The following is a 20,205-nucleotide window of genomic DNA, read 5'->3' as shown; positions in this document are numbered from 1 at the left end:
CATTGCATTACTCTAGGCAAGAGATGATTCAGAACTTGAGTGAGAGTGACTGAAGAAGGAGTAAAGGGCAATCAACAGATTCAAGATATATTTAGTTGGTAGAATTTTCTGGAATTGATTTGAGGGAATTGACCGGGGATTTGAGAGAATGTTGTCTTAAGTGACTTCCAGGTGTCTGCCTTTCACACCTGGAAAGCAGTGATACATTTGGTAAGGTAAAAACAGCAGAAAAAGAACCAGGAATAGGAGTAGGGGTGGAGGGGATCCCTGGGTGGCGCAGCGGTTTGGCGCCTGCCTTTGGCCTGGGGCGCGATCCTGGAGACCCGGGATCGAATCCCACATCGGGCTCCCGGTGCATGGAGCCTGCTTCTCCCTCTGCCTGTGTCTCTGCCTCTCTCTCTCTCTCTCTGTGACTATCATAAATAAATAAAAATTAAAAAAAAAAAAAAAGGAGGGATCTCTGGGTGGCGCAGCGGTTTGGCGCCTGCCTTTGGCCCAGGGCGTGATCCTGGAGACCCGGGATCGAATCCCACATCAGGCTCCTGGTGCATGGAGCCTGCTTCTCCCTCTGCCTGTGTCTCTGCCTCTCTCTCTCTCTCTCTCTCTCTCTCTCTCTCTCTCTGTGTGACTATCATAAATAAATAAAAAAATTTAAAAAAAAAAGAGTAGGGGTGGACCACAAGTTCAGTTAGTTTTGGACCTCTTGAATATAGGCAATTCTTGAAGAATTTGAGAGAGAAAAGAAGCAGCAGCCAGAGGAAGATAGACCAGGACAGAAAGATTTTTAAAAACCTGTGAAAGACTTGGGCATATTTAAAATAGTGAAGATAAGGAAGGATCCACTAGAGAGGGAAGTTTTCAAAATTATTGAAAGAGGGAGGGCAAAATTAAAGGTGCATAAATCCTTAATAAAGGTAAGCTAGAAAGAGCCTTCCTAAGTGGAATTACTGGTCTTAAATAAGAGATTTGTGCCTCTGCTGTTTTAACAAGAGAGAGAAAGAGAGAAGACGACTGTGAATGTTAGGGTTTAGCAACTGGGCATTGTTTTTGCTGAAATATGGAGCTGGTCTAAAGTAAACTGAAAGGGGGGGCTTCACGAAGGGGGCAGAAATCAATGTCTGAGGAGAGTGAGAGAGATTTGAGTTAGTTACAGTGAATTGAGAAACATAGGGTTTCCTGGCTGTATTGAGGGAAAATTTTTTTGTTTAATGAGTGTCATTTAATATTAATTTATCAGATTTGGAGGAAAATTAGCCAAAAATGTGAGCTCTACTCATAGAATTCATGGTGACCCTATATACGATTAAGTAATGGCATCAGTTTGCTAAGACATAGTACTACCTTGGATATTATTAAAGCAGGAATACTATATGCTGTATCACATATGGAGGTGCTATACATCTTTATGTAGTATGTGATTTCACTTAACTTTAGCTTTTAGTGTTATTTATGTTGAGTAGGCCTACTTTATTTCTAATCGATGTTCTTTTTTCCATTTTTTTAGGCAGGCAGAAGTCCTGAAGGCTGATATGACAGGTATTGGCTAGCTCATTTGTTTTTCACACTTAAGGGAAGGGTCTAGTTGCCAAAAGGAATGATAACTTATTATTTACTTTAAATAATTACTGTTTTTTGTACTTTGAACTCTTCTATGATCAAGAATTTTATATAGTCTGTGCTACATTGAATTAAATATTACCCAATTTAATGCATATAATCATTTAATTTTTATAAACTATTTTTTATCATCAATTTAAGACCTAGAAAAAAGAATTTATATACCATATACGCAAAAATACCTTATGATATTAGGTTCATGTCTTCCTGTTTATAATTCCCCAAACTTGAATAATAAGTAAACCGTGAGAAAAAATGTTTGTAAGAAAACTCTACTAAAAGTCCTTGAAATTGAATGAGCTCTCTTGCCGCATTTCTTTTCTCCTTTATCTTTTTTGTTTTGAATAAATAACCAGGGTATTTTTGAAAGAATGGCTGGAAGTCACTAGAAGGAGCTGATGATTTTAACTTTCTAAGATTAGGAAATTTATGACGTGACTGCATAGTAGTGATTAGTATACTCTCTGTAGCAACATATGCTATTCTAAAATGTAAAAGGAGATACATGAAAATGGATCTCATTCTAAGTTTTGAGAACTTTGGTTCTGAAGTAAAATCTGCAAAGAAGAGTTAAACTGTAAAAACTAGCATTCTGGCCAAAATTTACAATCAAGAAGAAATAGGGTCTTTAAAGGTCTTTTTCTTAACATTGCAGTCTAATGTTAATGTTGATACTAATGTTTTAAGAATCTGTGAATAATATCATTATCCTCTTGTTCAAGGAAAAGGGGGGAAAAAGCTAAAAGCACTTTTTAGAGGTTTACTTAATATGGTACCTCAGTTCTTCCCATTATTAACCTGTCATCATTTTCCATACTATATATATCAGCGTCAGCTGTAAGCTACTGTATTATGCTTTTGAATTGTCCTGGTAGGCATAATATGCATCATCTGATAAAAATTGACATGGAGCAATGTTAGAAAAAGTACCATTTACTTTTTCTTAAGTATTGAATATCCCTCAGTAAGTAGGCTTAGGATTTGGCTTTTATAGGGAACATTTGACTGCCCGAGACATTAACTAGGATATTAAGTAATTTAAATGATAGTCTGTCTGATAAATCAGAGTTAATGATGCCTTATAATCCTTTCTCTGCTATCAATAAATTGAAATAAGATTGAATAAATCTATAAGCCTATTTACTTAGTCATTAAAAACCTACTAAGAGACCAGGAAGCTGATATTATACACTTTTTTTGTAGCCAGCAAACTCTTATGAGGATTAACTCAAATATCTAGGAGATTCTATTTTCAGGCTTAAAGAAGAGTAAAGATTATGCCATTGTGCTGCAGCAAAATATTAAATGTAACCAGAAACCTAACTATTAAGTTTTTCTATTGAGGCAGCTCACCATCAATTATTTCACTTGTAAGCATAGTAATCAGAAAAGCTAACCTGTCTTCTAGGACTCTGGCAGACGCTATGTCCCCAGCTGGGTATTACATTTAGGCATAGCCTGACTTCCTTTCATCTTGCATCCAATCTCTCATTTAGCCTCTTAAGCAGTTTAATCCATGTCTGCTATGAATTCTCATTTACATTAAATGGCAAGTGTGGATTGCGCACAAAATTTCTTGGCAAGCAATTTACCAATCATTAAAATAACCCTCGCTGCTATGGCTTTATTGGGTTGACATAGAGAGGGTAGGAATAATAGCAGAATGTGCAAACAACTGCTGGATCATGAGCAGAAATGAAGATTCTGTAAGGACAATTGTGAGAATGATTCAAAATAAAAAGAGAAAAGCTGCTTCGGATAAAGAGATATAGTTATGATTAAACAGACCATCTCGGTAGTCTGTCATTTTATATGGGATGACTTCTGAGGCATATGGCTTCCTATGACATGAATTCATAGAAATCCAACTAAAGAAAAGGGTGCATCTTTCGTTCTTTCTTTTCTAGCCTTTTTCATGTCATGGTGTTATTTCAAAGCTAAAAGACAAATGCAGAAGCATTTTGAACCAGATTTCATCATTAGCCAAAAGTTGAAAGTCATTTGAAAATGTACTAGTATAAAACTTCTGCAGTAATTTATGCTATACTTAAAGCAGATTTTGCTTTGGGAAATGGAGAGGGAAGGAGTCATTGGGGTGGTATAATGATTTTAATTATCTGTTTTTCTAACTGTTTTGTCTTTGTTTTGTTACTCAGATTCTAAGCTGGGTCCAGCCGAGGTCTGGACATCCAGGCAGGCTCTGCAGGACCTGTACCAGAAAATGCTAGTTACTGATTTGGAATACGCTTTAGACAAGAAAGTAGAACAGGATCTGTAAGTATTATCATTTGGGATGTCCCTGTAAGAACAAGAGTATCACCAAGACTTTAGGATAGAAAAGAACATTTTGGTTATTTCTTCTTAAACTATCTCAGAGTAAGCTCTTTCAATGGAAAAAAAAATTCTAATACTTATAGGTTTTTTGAACAAAATATTTAACCATTGGTATTACTTCAGATAGTCTTAGGCAGCAAGAGGAGAAACGGTTAGAGTTGAATCTTTTTAAGGTCTTTAGGGCATATCATAAAAATAATTCTATATTTCAAGTACTAAGAGACAGTGTTTGGATTCTCTGTGTTCAGTCCTGCATTTAAGCCATGATTTAAAATAGAAATTCAATAGTAAGCTTTAGATAATTCTTCTTTGGCAAATATGATTCTATAAATTTCTCCCAAAGGAAAATGTGTTTGCATTGTAAGGGAAGTTCTTCCTTTTATAAAATAAGTAGGTATTCCCCTCCCCCCCCCATAAGAGTAAAGAAAGATTTTGTATATTTAGGCTATTTCACTTGTTCTTTCTATGAGAGATGACCAGATTCCCAAGTGAGTAAATAAATGTCTTTTGTAGAAGGCCTTGCCTTATAAATTGAAACAGGGGTATTAGGCTGATGGAAAATGAAAAATTGGTTAAGAATATTCTATTTAGTAATGGCTGTTACCCTAAGTTGTGGTGAAAATTAGTTTCTATCTTCTACGTGTTTCTTAGATACTTTATATTTTTAGAAGTTCTAGTAATAAAAGCTTAATCACAGCCTAAATCCATTTCTGTGATATTAGAGTCAAGGATAAAATGTCATCAAAAATGCTGAGGGAGTGATTGTCCTCATAAACCATTAAAAACGCCCAGTGCTCTTGAGTGTCAAGGTTGACGTTGATAAAGAATTAGGTACTTTCCAGGTAGGTTATAGACCTTTTATCTTTGTTTGCTTCCTTTAATCAAGGCAATAATAATCTCTCTCCATCCTAGTTCTGTTTTTCCCCCCTGTGATTTCCAAGTTAAGGAATGACTGTATTTCACCATAACTGAATTTAAAATGATTCTTTATACAGCTTGATTAATGAAAAACATGTTATAATAGGATTTTGGTATGCCATATTTCAGCATTGTGTTTTTTCCTATTTTAAATAGTCAGAATTGAAATGTCAAAAAAATGAGCTTATATTTCAAGCTCTCAAAAAAATACTAACCTCAAGAGAAATAAAGAAAATATTAAATAGAATTAGAACAGAGTACTATGGGAAATAGATTTTATGGAAATAAGAGATATGACTTAATATTTTCAAAAAGAATTTTCCCCACTATACATGTCACTTGATAGGGTACACTCACTCGTTTCTTGGCATAATGTGTGACAATTTGTTAATAGCTTCCTTTTACTTTGGTCTTGCCACTGTAGTTCAGATTTTGTATTGGGATTCCTAAATAGGCTCTAACCCTAGTAGCTCTAAAAGATTAATAACTGAAGCCACAGTCTGATTATTCGAACATGTGGTGAGTGTTCACTAAGGTCAGTTGGATGCTACGGCATGTCTCATCTTGCTCAAAGAAGAGCATAAAGTTATTTAAATAAGTGAATAACTTTAATGCAGGTTTACTGTCTAGTGTGTTATAATTATAACAAACAGTTCTTTCTTGTTCTCAGGGGGACCAGTGTCTGCCCAGTGAGTCACTGCTATACCAAATAGAATTACATTTTGTTTTCAGCTGGAATCATGCCTTTAAGAATCAGATCACAACACTACAAGGCCAGGCAAAGAATCGAGCAAACCCGAATCGGAGTGAAGTTCAGGCAAACCTTTCTCTGTTCCTAGAGGCAGCTAGTGGCTTCTATACTCAGGTGAGTTCTGTGTTGTATACCAATTTTTCTATGATTAGTTGTGAGTGTTCATATAAACACTTTTTGTTACAACTACATGGGCCATCCAGGAGTTGATCATCTATAATCTTACATGAATAAAAATATCCCATATTGTTTGCCATAAGACCTTTAAAACAATAAAGATTCAACCAGAAAAGGTTGATGTTTGGCATAAAGATTGGAGTTAAAATTGTGTGAGTAGAAAATGGTAATGAGTAGAAAAGCTATATCTTAGTGAAACACCAAAAGTAGTTATAAGTGGTATTAGAGCAAATGTGAATTTATGGGTATAGGTATAGTCATTATGAAAGTAAAAGCTATATTGTACCAGGCAAAAATTGTCAAACTTTGTGATATCAAGTGAGTTTTCATAGTATTATGCGTTCAGTAGAATTTATCTAGGGGTTTAAATGCTATTAAACTACTTAAACGAAGTAGATTTTTTTCTGCTTTAATAATAAGCTATTATTTATCATCCTCAGAGACTTACCTTGTACTTGGTTACATCTTTCTATAACTTCTAAGTCAGGCAAGGTAGAAGAATAAATAAATCTTTGGTTCACCTGGGTGAATCAGTTGGTTAAGCTTCTTCCTTCAGCTCAGGTCATGATTTCCAGGTCTTGGGATCAAGCCCCGCATTGGGCTCCCTGCTCAGCAAGGAATCTGCTTCTCCCTCTCTTTCTCTCTCTGACTCCACCCCATCATTCAGTCTCTTTTAAATGAATAAATAATAAATAAATAAGCTTTTAAAAAAAGAATCTTTCTGAACAGTGAATTTTCTTTAAGCAGAATCTTTTAGAAAACTTCATCTCATCCATTTGTAGTAGCATTCATAATTTAATTAATAAAAACTGTATAAACTTTCATCTTAGAATGGCAAGATGAGATTTTAGACTAAAAGAAATCTTTGGCCATTCTCTCTATGCTGCTGCTTGACCATTGCTACCTATATTTTGGCTCCAGGATCATGACCTGAGCCAAAGGCAAACACTTAACCAACTGAGCCACCTAGGTGTCCCTCAAAATTCATTTTTAAATAGATGCCAACTTGTAGCAGTAGAAGTTGACCCTTCTGGAGGGAGGGATTGTGATGTGCCACTAACTAGCCTTTAAAGCAGATGTTGAAGATTATTAACTCATCCCACAAGCTTTTAAAAGCCTACTGTTTGTAAGGCACAATACAGATACTGAGGATACGGAGGGAAAAGACATTTTTTTTTTCCTATCCAATTTAAGTGAAGAGATGGATACACTATTAGATACTTTTTTTGCTTTCTGATTATAAAAATAATGCATACTAATTTCAAGAAATTTGGAAGTTACATAGAAATTAAAGATTTTTTTTAATTCTCCCATACAGGATAAATTATACTTTAGTATATATCCTTCTGGTGTTTTAGTAATTTTGTACATAGTTGTACATCTTGTCTTATATTTGCTTTATAAACATAATGTAAATTTTCCCTTGTATTAAACAGTTTGATAAGCATCTTTGTATATAAAGCATTTTTCTCTAATACTGGATTATTTCCAGTTCTTCACTGAATGATGAATGAAATCATTGGATGAATGAAATTTTTAAATTGTTGATACATCAGGGCGCCTGCGTGGCTCAGCAGTTGAGCATCTGCTTTTGGCTTGGGGCGTGATCCTGGGGTCCTGGGATCAAGTCCCGTATCTCACTCCCTGCAGGGAACCTGCTTGTCTCTCTGCCTGTGTCTCTCCCTCTCTCTGTCTTTCATGAATAAATAAATTAAATCTTAAAAAAAAAAACTGTTGATACACATTGTTGTTTTCCCAAAATATTTATCATTTATATTTTTGTAAATTTAATTTTTAAAAATTTATATTTTAATAAATTTTAAAAATTTATTTATTTGAGAGAGAGACTGAGTGAGAGAGAAATGGAGCAGGGGGAGAGGGAGAGAGAAAAGCAGACTCCTGCTGGGCAGGGAGCCCAGCATGGGACTCAATCCCAATTTCAGACACTTAACCAACTGAGACACTAGGCACTGCGCTCATATTTTTTGCATTTCCATCAGTGGTATGCAAGTGTCTATCTTGATGCATGCTTGCCAGAATTAAGTGTTTGCAGTAAAAGTGCAAAAAATTAATGATTAAATGAATAATTTACATTTAATACATGGAAAGTAGTTTTTCATTTAAAGTTTAATGTCTGGGTTACTAGTGTTGAACTGCATCCATATTTTATTAGATATTTGTCTTTTGTATAAACCATCTGTTTACTTTTCCTATTCATTGTTGGACCCTAATTTTTCCATGGTGATTTGTCTGAGCCCCTTATACATGAAAGATATTTGTTTTCTCTATTATTTTTGGCAAATACCTCCAATTTCTTCTTTTGTTTTTTTTTAGAGTTAGAGTTTTTTTTCATTTTAGAGTTTCCTAACGTTACCAGGTTCTTTTTATTTTATTTTTTTGTAATATAGTTTTTTCTTCGTCCATAGATCACTGAATAATAAGGAAAATAATATTTATATGTAAAAGAACAAATAGGTATTATAATTCAAATAATAAAATTTAAAAACATCAGTATTTTACAGTAGAATAATGATGAAATAAATTATGGCATATCTGTAAAATGAAAATTTATGAAACGATTATGTGATATTTATGAAAATTTTTTTAATATGAAAAATTGTATTACTCTTGAGTGAAAAATCGTATAAAATTGTGTGTACAGTATGACTCAGTATATTTTAATTGAGGAATCTCAGCTCAGGGTATTAACAAAAATATTATCCCTTCCTCCCTCCCTCCCATTACTACTTTCAGCTATGCTTTATGAGAGACACCTGAGAGGCAGAGACATAGGGAGCAGGAGAGGCAGGCTCCCTGCGGGGAACCTGATGTAGGACTCCATCCCAGGACCCCAGGATTGTGCCCTGAGCCAAAGGCAGACCCTCAGCCACTGAGGCACTCAGGCATCCCTTAGCTATATGCTTTTTTGAATTCCAGATTTCTGTCATAACTTCATAGAAAGATTCCGTAACATTCTGGTTTCCTTTGGGTTTTTGAAACATAGTCTAGTTTTAAAACTTCAGTTTAATTTCTGATTCAAATCTGTTTTCCTTCCCCTTTCTATATAATAGAAACTGGAGTTGTGAATAAGCATAGCTGAAGTAGGGGGAGCAGTAGGGACCCTTAAGCATCTGGCCCTCGTGGAGGGAGAAGGGAGGCATCCACATGTTGTGATACATTTTTATAATAGGCATTACATAGATTGGTTCGTCCCCTTGAAACATGATTCTTAACCTTTTTTATGGTATAATGTATATGTAACACATTTCCAAAGCTTAAATTGCACATTGATGAAACAAATGTTCAAAAGCAAAAGAAAAACCATTTTTAATCAAAGGAGTATATTTGTTAAAAAAAATATTTATGGGCAGGTGAATAATAATTCAAATTATTTTATAAGGAAAATACGTGGAAAATCTAATTTTGAAATTTTTTTCAATTTTTATAATCATTGTTGTTCTCTCCCTGCATTCTGTAGGCAGTGGTTAAGCAATTACAACAATTGTAGAATAAGCATTAATAAACCTTCAGATATTAACATTAATAGGACTTTTTACTTGGATTTTTATGTTGTCTTGGTTTGATCATTGAAACTGTTAATGATGTTGTTAACAATAATGTCTTATACATTTTTCTTGATTACATGCAGTGCAGATTAAACCATCAGAGAGCTAGACCAAGTCCAGATCATTGTAAACCTTACAGGCCAAGATGCGTTTTGAATTATAATCTTTAAGTGTAGTTGCAGGCCATTGAAGAGGAAGCTAGGGAGTAACATCATAAAGTTGGCATTTTTAAAAGATTATCCTGGCTCTTGTATAGAGAATGAATTGGTGGGGGTCAGGAATGGAAGCTAATCAGAATGCCACTGTTGTAATAGAAAGAAAGAAATTGTTGGATTTTTGAAGAATAGCCAATAATAGGCTTACTGATAGATTGGATTGAATATGTGGAATCAGGATAGGGGAAGAGTTATCAAATGACTTATCAGATTGAACAGCTAGTTGACTGAAATGGGGACTCTTGTTCCATCTGTGTTCGTGTTAAATGAGATAGCCTATTTGAGGCCTAAGCGCAAACATCAAATAGGAAATTGGATAAATAAACTTGGAGCTCAGTATAAAGGTCAGGGCTGGAGTAAATTTTAATGATTACAATAAAGAACCCTGACTTAGTCTGACATTAGTGTTTGGTATTTAAAACCACAGGACTAACAGAGTTATTCAAAGGAGCACATGCACCCCAGTGTTTATAGCATCAATGTCCACAATAGCCAGAATATGGAAAGAGCTCATATGTCCATTGGCAGATGAATGGATAAAGATATGGCATGTGTACATACACACGCACACATACACACTGTGAAATATTACTCAGCCATTAAAAAGAATGAAACCTTGCCATTTGCAACAACCTGGATGGAACTAGAGGGTATGCTAAGCAAAATAAGTCAGTCGGAGAAAGACAAATACCATATATTTTCACTCATATGTGGAGTTTAAGAAATGAAACAGATGAACATAGGGGAAGGGAAGGAAAAATAAAATGAAAATTGAGAGGGAGGCAAACCATAAGAGACACTGAACTCTAGAAAACAAACTCGGGGGTCACTGGAGTGGAGGTGGGTGGGGAGATGGGGTAACTGGGTGATGGGCACTTGATATAATAAGCACTGGGTGTTTTTAAAGATTTTATTTATTTATTCACGAGAGACACAGAGAGGCAGAGACATAGGCACAGGGAGAAGCAGGTTCCCCGCAGGGAGCCTGATGTGGGACTCCATCCTGGAACTCTGAGATAATGCCCTGAGCTAAAGGAGCCACCCAACCACTGAGCCACCCAGGCGTCCCAAGCAGTAGGTGTTATATGTGACTAAATTCTACCTATGAAACTAGTAATAAATAAATAAATTTTTAAAACCACGGGACTAGGTGAGAACATGTTAGCACAAGTGGAACCACCATTGCAATAGTAGAAAATTAGATACTGATGACTTTAGAAGCCAAGAGAAAAGCATTTCACTGATGAGCAGTGATCAACTCTGTTGAATACTGCTGAGAAGTCAGATAAAATGATTAAACAGTGACCAATTAGATTTGACAACAAGGAAGTCAGTGGTGACATTAACAAATACTATATTCATTTCTAAACCATATTTTATATTTTAACATCTCTAAAACAGATAAATCACAAAAGATTATAAGTCACCATTTAATTGGCAGTTTTTTTTCTTTTAATGTTGTGATAAATAATAGTTCATCTTATAAGTTATGGTATCTTAGATTTGATGCAGTGTGACTTTGGTAAATAGTGGGGTTAGAAGGCTAATTGACATGGATTGAGAAGAGACTGGTTACATGTCATCCTCAGTTATATTTTCTGTGAACTTCTAAGCTATCATTTTGTGAGCCACTTCGTGGCACCTCCCCGGCTGGAACAAAACTCCCAAAGAAAGATGTAACATTCTGCTATAGGTTTTTTGAAAACATCAAAGAACCGAACAAATAATTATTATTTTAAGAAAGTGAGAGCCTAAAAGAAAGTATTAAGTTTCTGTAGGATATTCTGTATCTTCATAGTTCTCCATTCTTAGCTTAAGGTAAAGAGCTAAGGGGCAGTGGAATAGTTTAATACTGAGTTTTCACAGAATAATTGCCAAATATAATTCTGCTCAATTTATGGAACATCTGTTTCTCTTCTTTAGTGCCACCTTGTTTCTGCCTCTAAACCCATGGAGCTCTCTCACCCAGAATCTTTGAGTCAGCAGGAACTTTTCTGGTATCTCCATCTACAGCTCCTGGGTTCAGGCAAAAATTTTATTACAAGACATTCCATATGGTGCTCCAGCCATGTTTGTTTTACTTTCTGTGAATATTCTTTTCTCTTTTTGATAAATGTTCAGCCTTGCCTAGTTTTCTAGTTTGTTCTTTCAGTACCTACCAAACTCCATTCTGCACCATTATGTTTCTTCTGCCATCTTCAGCAATCATCTGGTTTTGGTGTGGGGTTTTGGTTTTGGTTTTCCCCATCTTTTTTTGTTCCTTTCCTATACATCTTGCCTTTTATATTTCCTGACTCTAACCATTGTGGGCTTTAACTTGTTTACCTAATTTTATGTCATAGGCCCATAACAAATGTATAGGTATAAGTAAAGCTGTGATATATACTTCCTATGCTTAGTTAGAAAAGGTACATGGGGGATCCCTGGGTGGCGCAGCGGTTTGGCGCCTGCCTTTGGCCCAGGGCGCGATCTTGGAGACCCGGGATCGAATCCCACATCAGGCTCCCGGTGCATGGGGCCTGCTTCTCCTTCCGCCTGTGTCTCTGCCTCTCTCTCTCTCTCTGTGACTATCATAAATTAAAAAAAAAAAAAAAAAGATTTAGAAAAGGTACATGGAACTTGTATTTGGTTATTAAAGTGGTTTTTAGGGATGCCTGTGTGACTCAGTGGTTGAGCGTCTGCCTTTGGCTCAGGGCGTGATCCTGGGGTCTTGGGATCAAGTCCTGCATCTGGCTCCCACAAGGAGCCTGCTTGTCCCTCTGCCTGTATCTCTGCCTCTCTCTCTTTATCTCTCATGAACTCATGAATAAATAAACAAAATCTTTAAAAAAAAAATAGTGGTTTTTAGGAAAAAGGTGGGACATTTCAAATCCTGAGCAGGGTCCTTAGGATGTCTTATTTTATGTTGTGAATTCTGCACATGTTAAAGTGGTGATAGAACCAAAGTATTTCTAATTCTGTAAGTCAGATCCCTTGATATTTCTGTTGCTTTCATAGTGTCATCTGAAAAAAATGGAGCTTTATAACTACATATACTATATTGCTACTAGTTTATCACAAGGATAAGTGAGACAGGTGTATCAAATACCTTAGGGAATAACGTTGACTATATGTTTAGATAATTCTGCTAGCTATTATGTTTGATATCCCTTGCCACTCCCTTTTCCTTCTTTTCTCCAACCCCACTTTATATACCTGTCTTGCTCATTTGGCTGTGAGGTATTTAAGAAGGTAGATTTTCTTACTCATCTCTGTTGCTTACCATGGTGTGTGATACAGTACCCAAATATTGGAATGAGTATATTTGTAAGTAAATATTTGAATGAATGAGAGTAGAATGAAAAGAACTGTGTGGGGGCCAAGAATGAAACCTTTGGGGAGCAAGTTGGGAGGAGAAAGCCTTTGAATAAAGGGGACTATAAAGGAATGATTGGTAAGACAAAACAAACCAAAACAACTAGCAAAGCTCAGTGATCAGCCATAAAGGTAATTGTTTAAAATGCAGCAAAGAAGTGTCTAATAAGATGATGACACCAAAAAGTGCCCATTGTATTTGTTTATTTGATACCTGGTTATCATTGTCACATGGACAGCAGTTTCAGTAAAGTGTTGGTAGGTAGTCAGATGGGAAGAGGGGTTTGTATGGAAAGTAGATCATAATGGGATCCCTGGGTGGCGCAGCGGTTTGGCGCCTGCCTTTGGCCCAGGGTGCGATCCTGGAGACCCGGGATCGAGTCCCACGTCGGGCTACCGGTGCATGGAGCCTGCTTCTCCCTCTGCCTGTGTCTCTGCCTCTATCTCTCTCTCTCTCTGTGACTATCATAAATAAATAAAAATTTTAAAAAAGGTAGATCATAATGGATTAAGGAATAAATGGGAGTTGAGAAAGCAGATAAATAGCACACATGTGGATCCCTTTGAAAGAATTTGATTAAGAAGAAGAGACAGAGGGTTGCTGCAGGAGGAATCTAAGGTCAAGTGGGAGAGTTCCAGTTTTGAGGTTTTATTATTATTAATATTTTCTGTGGGTGACACTATTTTTAGGTCACAGCAAAGAAACATGAGAAGTTAAAAGTAGATAGAAGAGTGAGGCAGTGATAGGCAGGAGGCAGACAAGAATGAAATAGGTATGCATAGGCAGAGGAGTTAGTTCTGACCAGGAGGAGGTACCTCTAATAGTGAGACTATAGAAGAAAGGAGGAAAAAATGTGTGGTCTACATAATGTCAAAAGTCTCTTCCAGATCTATAATACCATCAGATCTATTATGTATGCAAAGATACAAACTAACCTGGGGCTTAAGAAAATAAATCTCATGGGGGCACCTGGGTGGCTCAGTCAGTGAAGCCTCCAACTTGATCTCAGCTCAGGTCTTGATATCAGGGGTTGTGAGTTCAAGCTCTACATTGAGCTCCACACTGGGCATGGAACCTACTTAAAAAATGTATCTCAAGGAACTCCTAAAGTCTCACAAATATGTTGTCTTGCATTTAAGTCATATTTGTAACCACCAATCCTTAGTGATTATTGTGTTTCTTTTTTCAAAGATATATTTATGTATTTGAGAGGGGGTAGGCGCATAAGTGGGAGTAGGAAGAGGGAGAGAGAATCTCAACCAGACACTTACGTCACTGAGTGCAGAGCCTGAGGCGGGGCTTGATCCCCTGAGGTCACGACCTGACCAAAAACCAAGAGTTGGTCACTTAACTACACCACTAAGGAGCCCCAGTTTTTGAGTGTTTCTAAGAGGAATAGTCCATAGATAATTTCTTAAAGTTGCTAGCTAAATGTGACTGAATACCCTATTCAGGTAAAGTCTTTTAAAATAATGTTTCTGATTGATTGATTCATTCATTTATAGATTTATTTACTTATTATTTTAGAAGAGGGGGGAGCAGAGTGAATGAGAGAGAGAGACAAAAAGAATCCCAAGTAGACTCCCTACTGAGTGTAGAGCCCACCACTGGGCCAGTCTCAACAGTCTCAACAACCATTGAGATGACTACCTGAATCAAAATCAAAAGCCAGATATTTAACTGACTGAGCCACCAAGGGGCCCCTGTTGTTCCTTCTATTTATTTGCTTAAAGATTTTATTTATTAGAGAAAGAGAGTTTTTGCATGTGTACGGAGGGGGAGGGGCAGAGGGAGAGAAGCAGACTCCCTGCTGTGTGTGGAGCCCAGCTCAGTGGGCTTGATTCCAAGACCCTGAGATCTTGACCTGAGCCAAAATAGAGAGTCAAATACTGAACTGACTGGGCTACCCAGGCGCCCCCACCTGTTCTTTTAGACACACATCGTAGATCGCTGTAATAAGTGAGAATTTAAAAGATACGATATATAATGTTACTAGTTATCCTATCCTATTTTCTTAGATTCTTTGCTCAAGTTTCATGTATATGATATTAGGTACACATGTTAAAGTATATAAACCTAACTGTTAAAACACTGCCGACTTACCACTAAATCTTGTTCGTATTTCCCTTTTAGTTATTACAAGAACTGTGTACAGTGTTTAATGTAGATTTACCATGCCGTGTGAAGTCTTCCCAATTGGGAATTATCAGCAATAAACAGACGCATACCAGCGCCATAGTGAAGCCACAGTCTAGCTCCTGTTCTTATATCTGCCAGCACTGCCTCGTCCACCTTGGAGACATTGGTGAGCCTTTGGTGTGAAGGAATTGCTAATACATTCATCCTTTTTTTTGGAGTAGTCAAAAAGAAGCTTTTTCTTCAAACTGAGCATGCACAAACAATTTAGATGGTCATAAGAGGAAACTATAAAATGGATATTAAAGAACTTAAATTTTCTCAATATTTAGGGGTTGGGAAAGGATCTTGAAGGTATCAACTATCATATTAAGATTTATATTTTATTCAGACTCATGCAGATGTAAGCAAATGAATGCCAAAAATGTAATAATACTAAATTTTTTCAAAGTGGTGCCATAATGTCTTCAAAATTAAAAGTCTATACTCTTGGGGTTGCAAGGTTAATAAATTACTCTTTCTGAGGCTAGATTATCTTCTTTCCTTCTTATCAGTGTATTAAAGCCTCTTTTTTAATTGTTTCCATTGTACAGTTAAATTTATATTTCTATTTTATGTATTTTATCTGAGGGTGTTATGTAACTTATTCTTGTTCATCCCTTTAAGGTTGACCTAAAAAGGTTGTAAAACAAATTAACTATAGGATTATGTTTCAACTGTCCTCAAATAACAAGGAATGGAGAACATTACTGCTTTAAGTTGGAGGATGATTTCTTGATGTCATAAATCATTGACTCCATGAGGGGTCACATTAGAGTAAGCACCAAGTTTTGCACAGAGATTCAGTGCATAGTGGATTTAGGTTGTTTTTGCTTTCATTGTATTCTGTCCACACACATACTTAATATTGCAGTAGGTATGAGGCATTTTCCAAAATCACTTTATAAGATATTGCAGAAATACATAATTTTCAGATCATATTGTATAGTGTTTTTTGTTTTGTTTTGTTTTTAAGTGCCATATAACTCACCCCTTCTTGTGGGCCGGCTCCAGGTCACCAGCATAGTCCATAGTGGGAGCTGGTGATGCATGACACTGGAGGACCTGAAAATGGGGGCTAGGTAAGCTTTAAGATTGGTTACATGCTGAATGTCCCAAATAGGGAAGGCCAGATGGACATTTCACACATAATCCTATAGTTAATTTGCTTTAAAGTATTTTGTCTTTAATTATTTTAAATTAATTTTAATGTATTTATTATCTTTAGAATTGAAAACTGTAGTTGCTTTGGAAATATTACCCTACTAGTTTTTTTATTCATTTGTGTGCTTGTTTTTAAACTAAATTTTCTTTTTTCTTCTCTCAGCTCGATACAGAAACCAGACCAGCCAGGCAGAGTCCTACTATAGGCATGCAGCTCAGCTTGTCCCCTCTAATGGTGAGTGGACCTCATGTCATTTTGTGGTTGACTGTGATACTTTATAACAATACAGAAAATAACTTACGGCTCATCTTCCAAGTTTTATGAAAACAAAAGATTTCAGAGTTCTGGTATTGAGTTTTGGGGATTTGGTATTGATTGATTTGTTGGAGTTTTGGTCATATTTTTTCTTTTAATTGTATATTCTATATAACTAGAAATGAAGTTTTAAAATAAGATTATTATTGTCAGTAAACCAATATAAATAGATTATCCCCTAAATTGTTCTAACAACTCTGGCTTCCTTAATTACTTATAGAATAATTATCTCGTAATACAACCATTTCCTTACTAGGAGAATTATTTTTATTACCTAAAAAAACAGGGCTTTTGTCTTTTGATGACCTCAGAATCAGAATTCGCAGTGATACAAGTCATTCTTGTTAAGCCACGTTGAAATTCTTTTAGATTCTAAAAGGAGCCCCTTTGAAGCAGAGGTGGCACTGTGTACACTGTTTCATATTGTCTGTGGTTGCTTTCCCACTACAGTGGCAGAGTTGGAAGTTGTAATAGAGACTCTTAGGCCCATAAAGCCAAGATTTGCTGTCTAGCCCTTTCTAAAGTCTTAACCTTAATAGTGTACTCTTACCTAATTATGTGCTTTTTAACTAAACATAGTATGTTCTGTTGAGGGAGTGTGCTGTTTTAAATTATCCTCATTTGTAGAGAGGAAGTCATGAGATTTACTTTATAAAATACTCCCCGTTATTAATTTATAGATTTAAAAACTGATCATCTGTATTCTAATAGCAAGACTGCATCTTGGGTTACTTTAGAATCTTCATTTTATCCTTTAGGTCAGCCTTACAATCAGTTGGCTATCTTAGCTTCTTCCAAAGGAGACCATCTGACCACAATTTTCTACTACTGCAGAAGCATCGCTGTGAAGTTCCCTTTCCCAGCTGCCTCCACGAATCTACAAAAAGCACTTTCTAAAGCACTGGAAAGGTAGGGTTGATTTTTTTCAAGAGGAGTTGGTATAACCTGGTAACCTTCACCCATAAAATTTGGGTATACGAGAACTAGTAGTTACCTATACTTCTCTTCTATTTGCCTAATTTCTAAAAACACAGATATATTTTTAAAGTTTTGCGTGTAGTCATTGCTGAATTTGAAGCAATCTACATCTGATTTGTTCCCAGTAGAGGAGTACAGGCTGCCGAATACTGATGACTCCTCTGAGTATGTTGCAGATGAAAAGTTAGATGCAGAATCCTCTCCTTGTGTATCAGGCGCTCAAATAATGTGTTTTTGCAGACTGAAACCTCTTTTAAGAGGTGTTAGCCATTTTGGTGCTTAAGATTCATGGAAATTTTTCTTTCATTTCAGCCGGGATGAGGTGAAAACCAAATGGGGTGTTTCTGACTTCATCAAGGCCTTTATTAAATTCCACGGTCATGTGTACCTGAGTAAGAGCTTGGAAAAGCTGAGCCCTCTTCGAGAGAAATTGGAAGAACAGTTTAAGGTTAGATTTTAAAAACAGGTGGTTTTTTTTGTTTGTTTGTTTTTGTCTTTTCTAAATCAGGAAGCATAAGATTTGGAGGAAGCTGACTCCTAGTTTTTATGTCGTTACTTAACTATGAACTGTTGGTAAAAATTAAATTTGAAACTTATGGAATTCTCACATAGAGCATCCCCTCAATTTAAACAGAGATACCATCTATAAAGAAACATAGCAGCAGTGTTTTCACTAAGTAGCTACCATTTGGCAGAAAGTACCAAAGTGGGAAAAAACAACTCCTCTTTCCTTCCTTCTCAGATCAAGCACCTTTCTTTTCAGTTTTGAAAGTAACTACTTTTGATACTTTTTATATTCTTAGGTAGGATTCTGTACCTACCTCATAGTATTTCCATTCTGTAAACTTAACTCTTTATTTTCATTGTGCTTTGATCCATCAGGATTTGTGGTAGTTTAAAGGAAAGGAATGAGAATTTCATTCAACAGGACTATTATTTTACTAATTTGTATACGGAGATAAAATTAAGTAATCTTTGTTCATATGAAAATGATCTTTGGGGATCCCTGGGTGGCTCAGCAGTTTAGCGCCTGCCTTCGGCCCAGGGCGTGATCCTGGAGTCCCGGGATCGAGTCCCACGTCAGGCTCCCTGTGTGGAGCCTGCTTCTCCCTCTGCCTGTGTCTCTGCCTCTCTCTGTGTGTGTTTCTCATGAATAAATGGATAAGTCTTAAAAAAAAAAAAAAAGAAAGAAAGAAAGAAAATGATCTTTTATTAGTATGTCAGATTAGCAGTTTAGATGTAGTATAATATATAAAATATAGGAGGAGTCAAGACTAAATATTAACTTTATTTTTAAATCATTTATTCAACAAATATTTGACTGCCTGTTGTGTCAGTCACTGTTTTGGTCACTCAGATCAACAGCAAACAAGACAGTCTAAAGAACATTTTCTAGGGATGCCTGGGTGGCTCAGCGGTTGAGCGTTTGCCTTCGGCCCAGGGCATGATCCTGGGGTCCCAGGATTGAGTCCCACATCAGGCTCCCTGCATGGAGCCTGCTTCTCCTTCTGCCTATGTCTCTGCCTCTCTCATGAATAAATAAATAAAATCTTTAATTAAAAAAAGATTTTCTATTTCTTAGTTACTCCTGGGTATACCAAACACTTGGGGGAATTGTCTATAACTGCTTTATAGTTTTATAAGTATTATAAAAGTAAAACATTCCAGAGATTGTAGAACTTAGATACTTAAGAGACATAAATTAGCCAAATATACTCAATGCGAAGTAGTTTTTACAGATAATTTTGCAGTTGACACTTTTTATGTATAAGATTTTGTACTAAATAATGATAATAGTTTGTTTTAAAATAACTTCTATAGTCACCTACTGTTTTCTGCTTCTTTGGGTGGCCTATTTAAACGTTTAGCCCATGATTTATAGAGAGTACATGAAAGGAGCAACTAATTTTTATGTCCTAAGCTATTCTGCCTGGACAGAACAAACAAGTCTAAAATAGTTTCATTTGAAGTGTTCAGATATATGAAAGATTATTTTTAAATAACTTATCTTCATCTTTTCTGAGGTCAGAACTGAAATTATATCTTAAATCTAGAGATCCATAGGGGGTTGCTAGGGATTCTCTCCTTTGAGATCTAAAAATCAGGTTGACAGCCATCTTTCTTGGATGGTTTAGGTACAGTTCTATAAAATAGGAGGGGATTGGACCAGATGACCTCTTGAGATTGTCCTGACTCTATGAAAGATATATTCCCTAAGTGGAGAGAGAGGAGGAACCTACCTTAATGAAATCTTCTCTATGTAAGTTATTATGGTCTAGAATCTAGTCATTTTGCAATTGATTCAACCTCAAACACTGATATTCTCTTCAAATACACACACACACACACACACGTATTTTTTTTAAGATTTTATTTATTAGAACGTGTACACAAGTGAGCTGTAGGTGGTGGGGGTGCAGGGACAAGTGGACTCCGCCCTGAGTGGCTGAGGTCAGAGCCCAGTTTGGGACCTAATCTTAGGACCTTGAGCCACCTGATCTGAGCCAAAACCAAGAGTGTGACTGATGCTTAACTGACTGAGCCACCCAGGCACCCCTCAAATATATATTTCTGTATGTAAAGTTATAGAGTGGGGGTTATGTAGGCAGTTGTAAAATACACTTTGAAGTAATTACTCT

At 36.3% G+C, this 20,205-nt stretch overlaps 1 protein-coding gene across 30 annotated transcripts in view; it reads left to right on the top strand.

Moving 5' to 3' along the window:
- SMG7 (SMG7 nonsense mediated mRNA decay factor) overlaps nt 1-20,205 on the top strand; it is a 94,645-nt gene that overhangs the window by 51,775 nt on the left and 22,665 nt on the right. For 23 of the 30 annotated variants that reach the window (XM_072733190.1, XM_026001162.2, XM_072733195.1 and 20 more), the window contains 7 exons: nt 1,505-1,536; nt 3,774-3,891; nt 5,602-5,734; nt 15,067-15,238; nt 16,436-16,507; nt 17,347-17,497; nt 17,879-18,014. In XM_072733190.1, the coding sequence (XP_072589291.1) occupies nt 1,505-1,536; nt 3,774-3,891; nt 5,602-5,734; nt 15,067-15,238; nt 16,436-16,507; nt 17,347-17,497; nt 17,879-18,014 (814 nt within the window). The remainder of the gene's footprint in view (nt 1-1,504; nt 1,537-3,773; nt 3,892-5,601; nt 5,735-15,066; nt 15,239-16,435; nt 16,508-17,346; nt 17,498-17,878; nt 18,015-20,205) is intronic. The other 7 variants (XM_072733204.1, XM_072733212.1, XM_072733205.1 and 4 more) reach the window with 1 other exon arrangement.

This window comes from Vulpes vulpes, chromosome 13 (assembly GCF_048418805.1).
Source record: "Vulpes vulpes isolate BD-2025 chromosome 13, VulVul3, whole genome shotgun sequence".
NCBI lineage: Eukaryota > Metazoa > Chordata > Mammalia > Carnivora > Canidae > Vulpes > Vulpes vulpes.
Note: the sequence above shows the minus strand (reverse complement) of the source record. Positions and strands in the feature narration are given on the sequence as shown.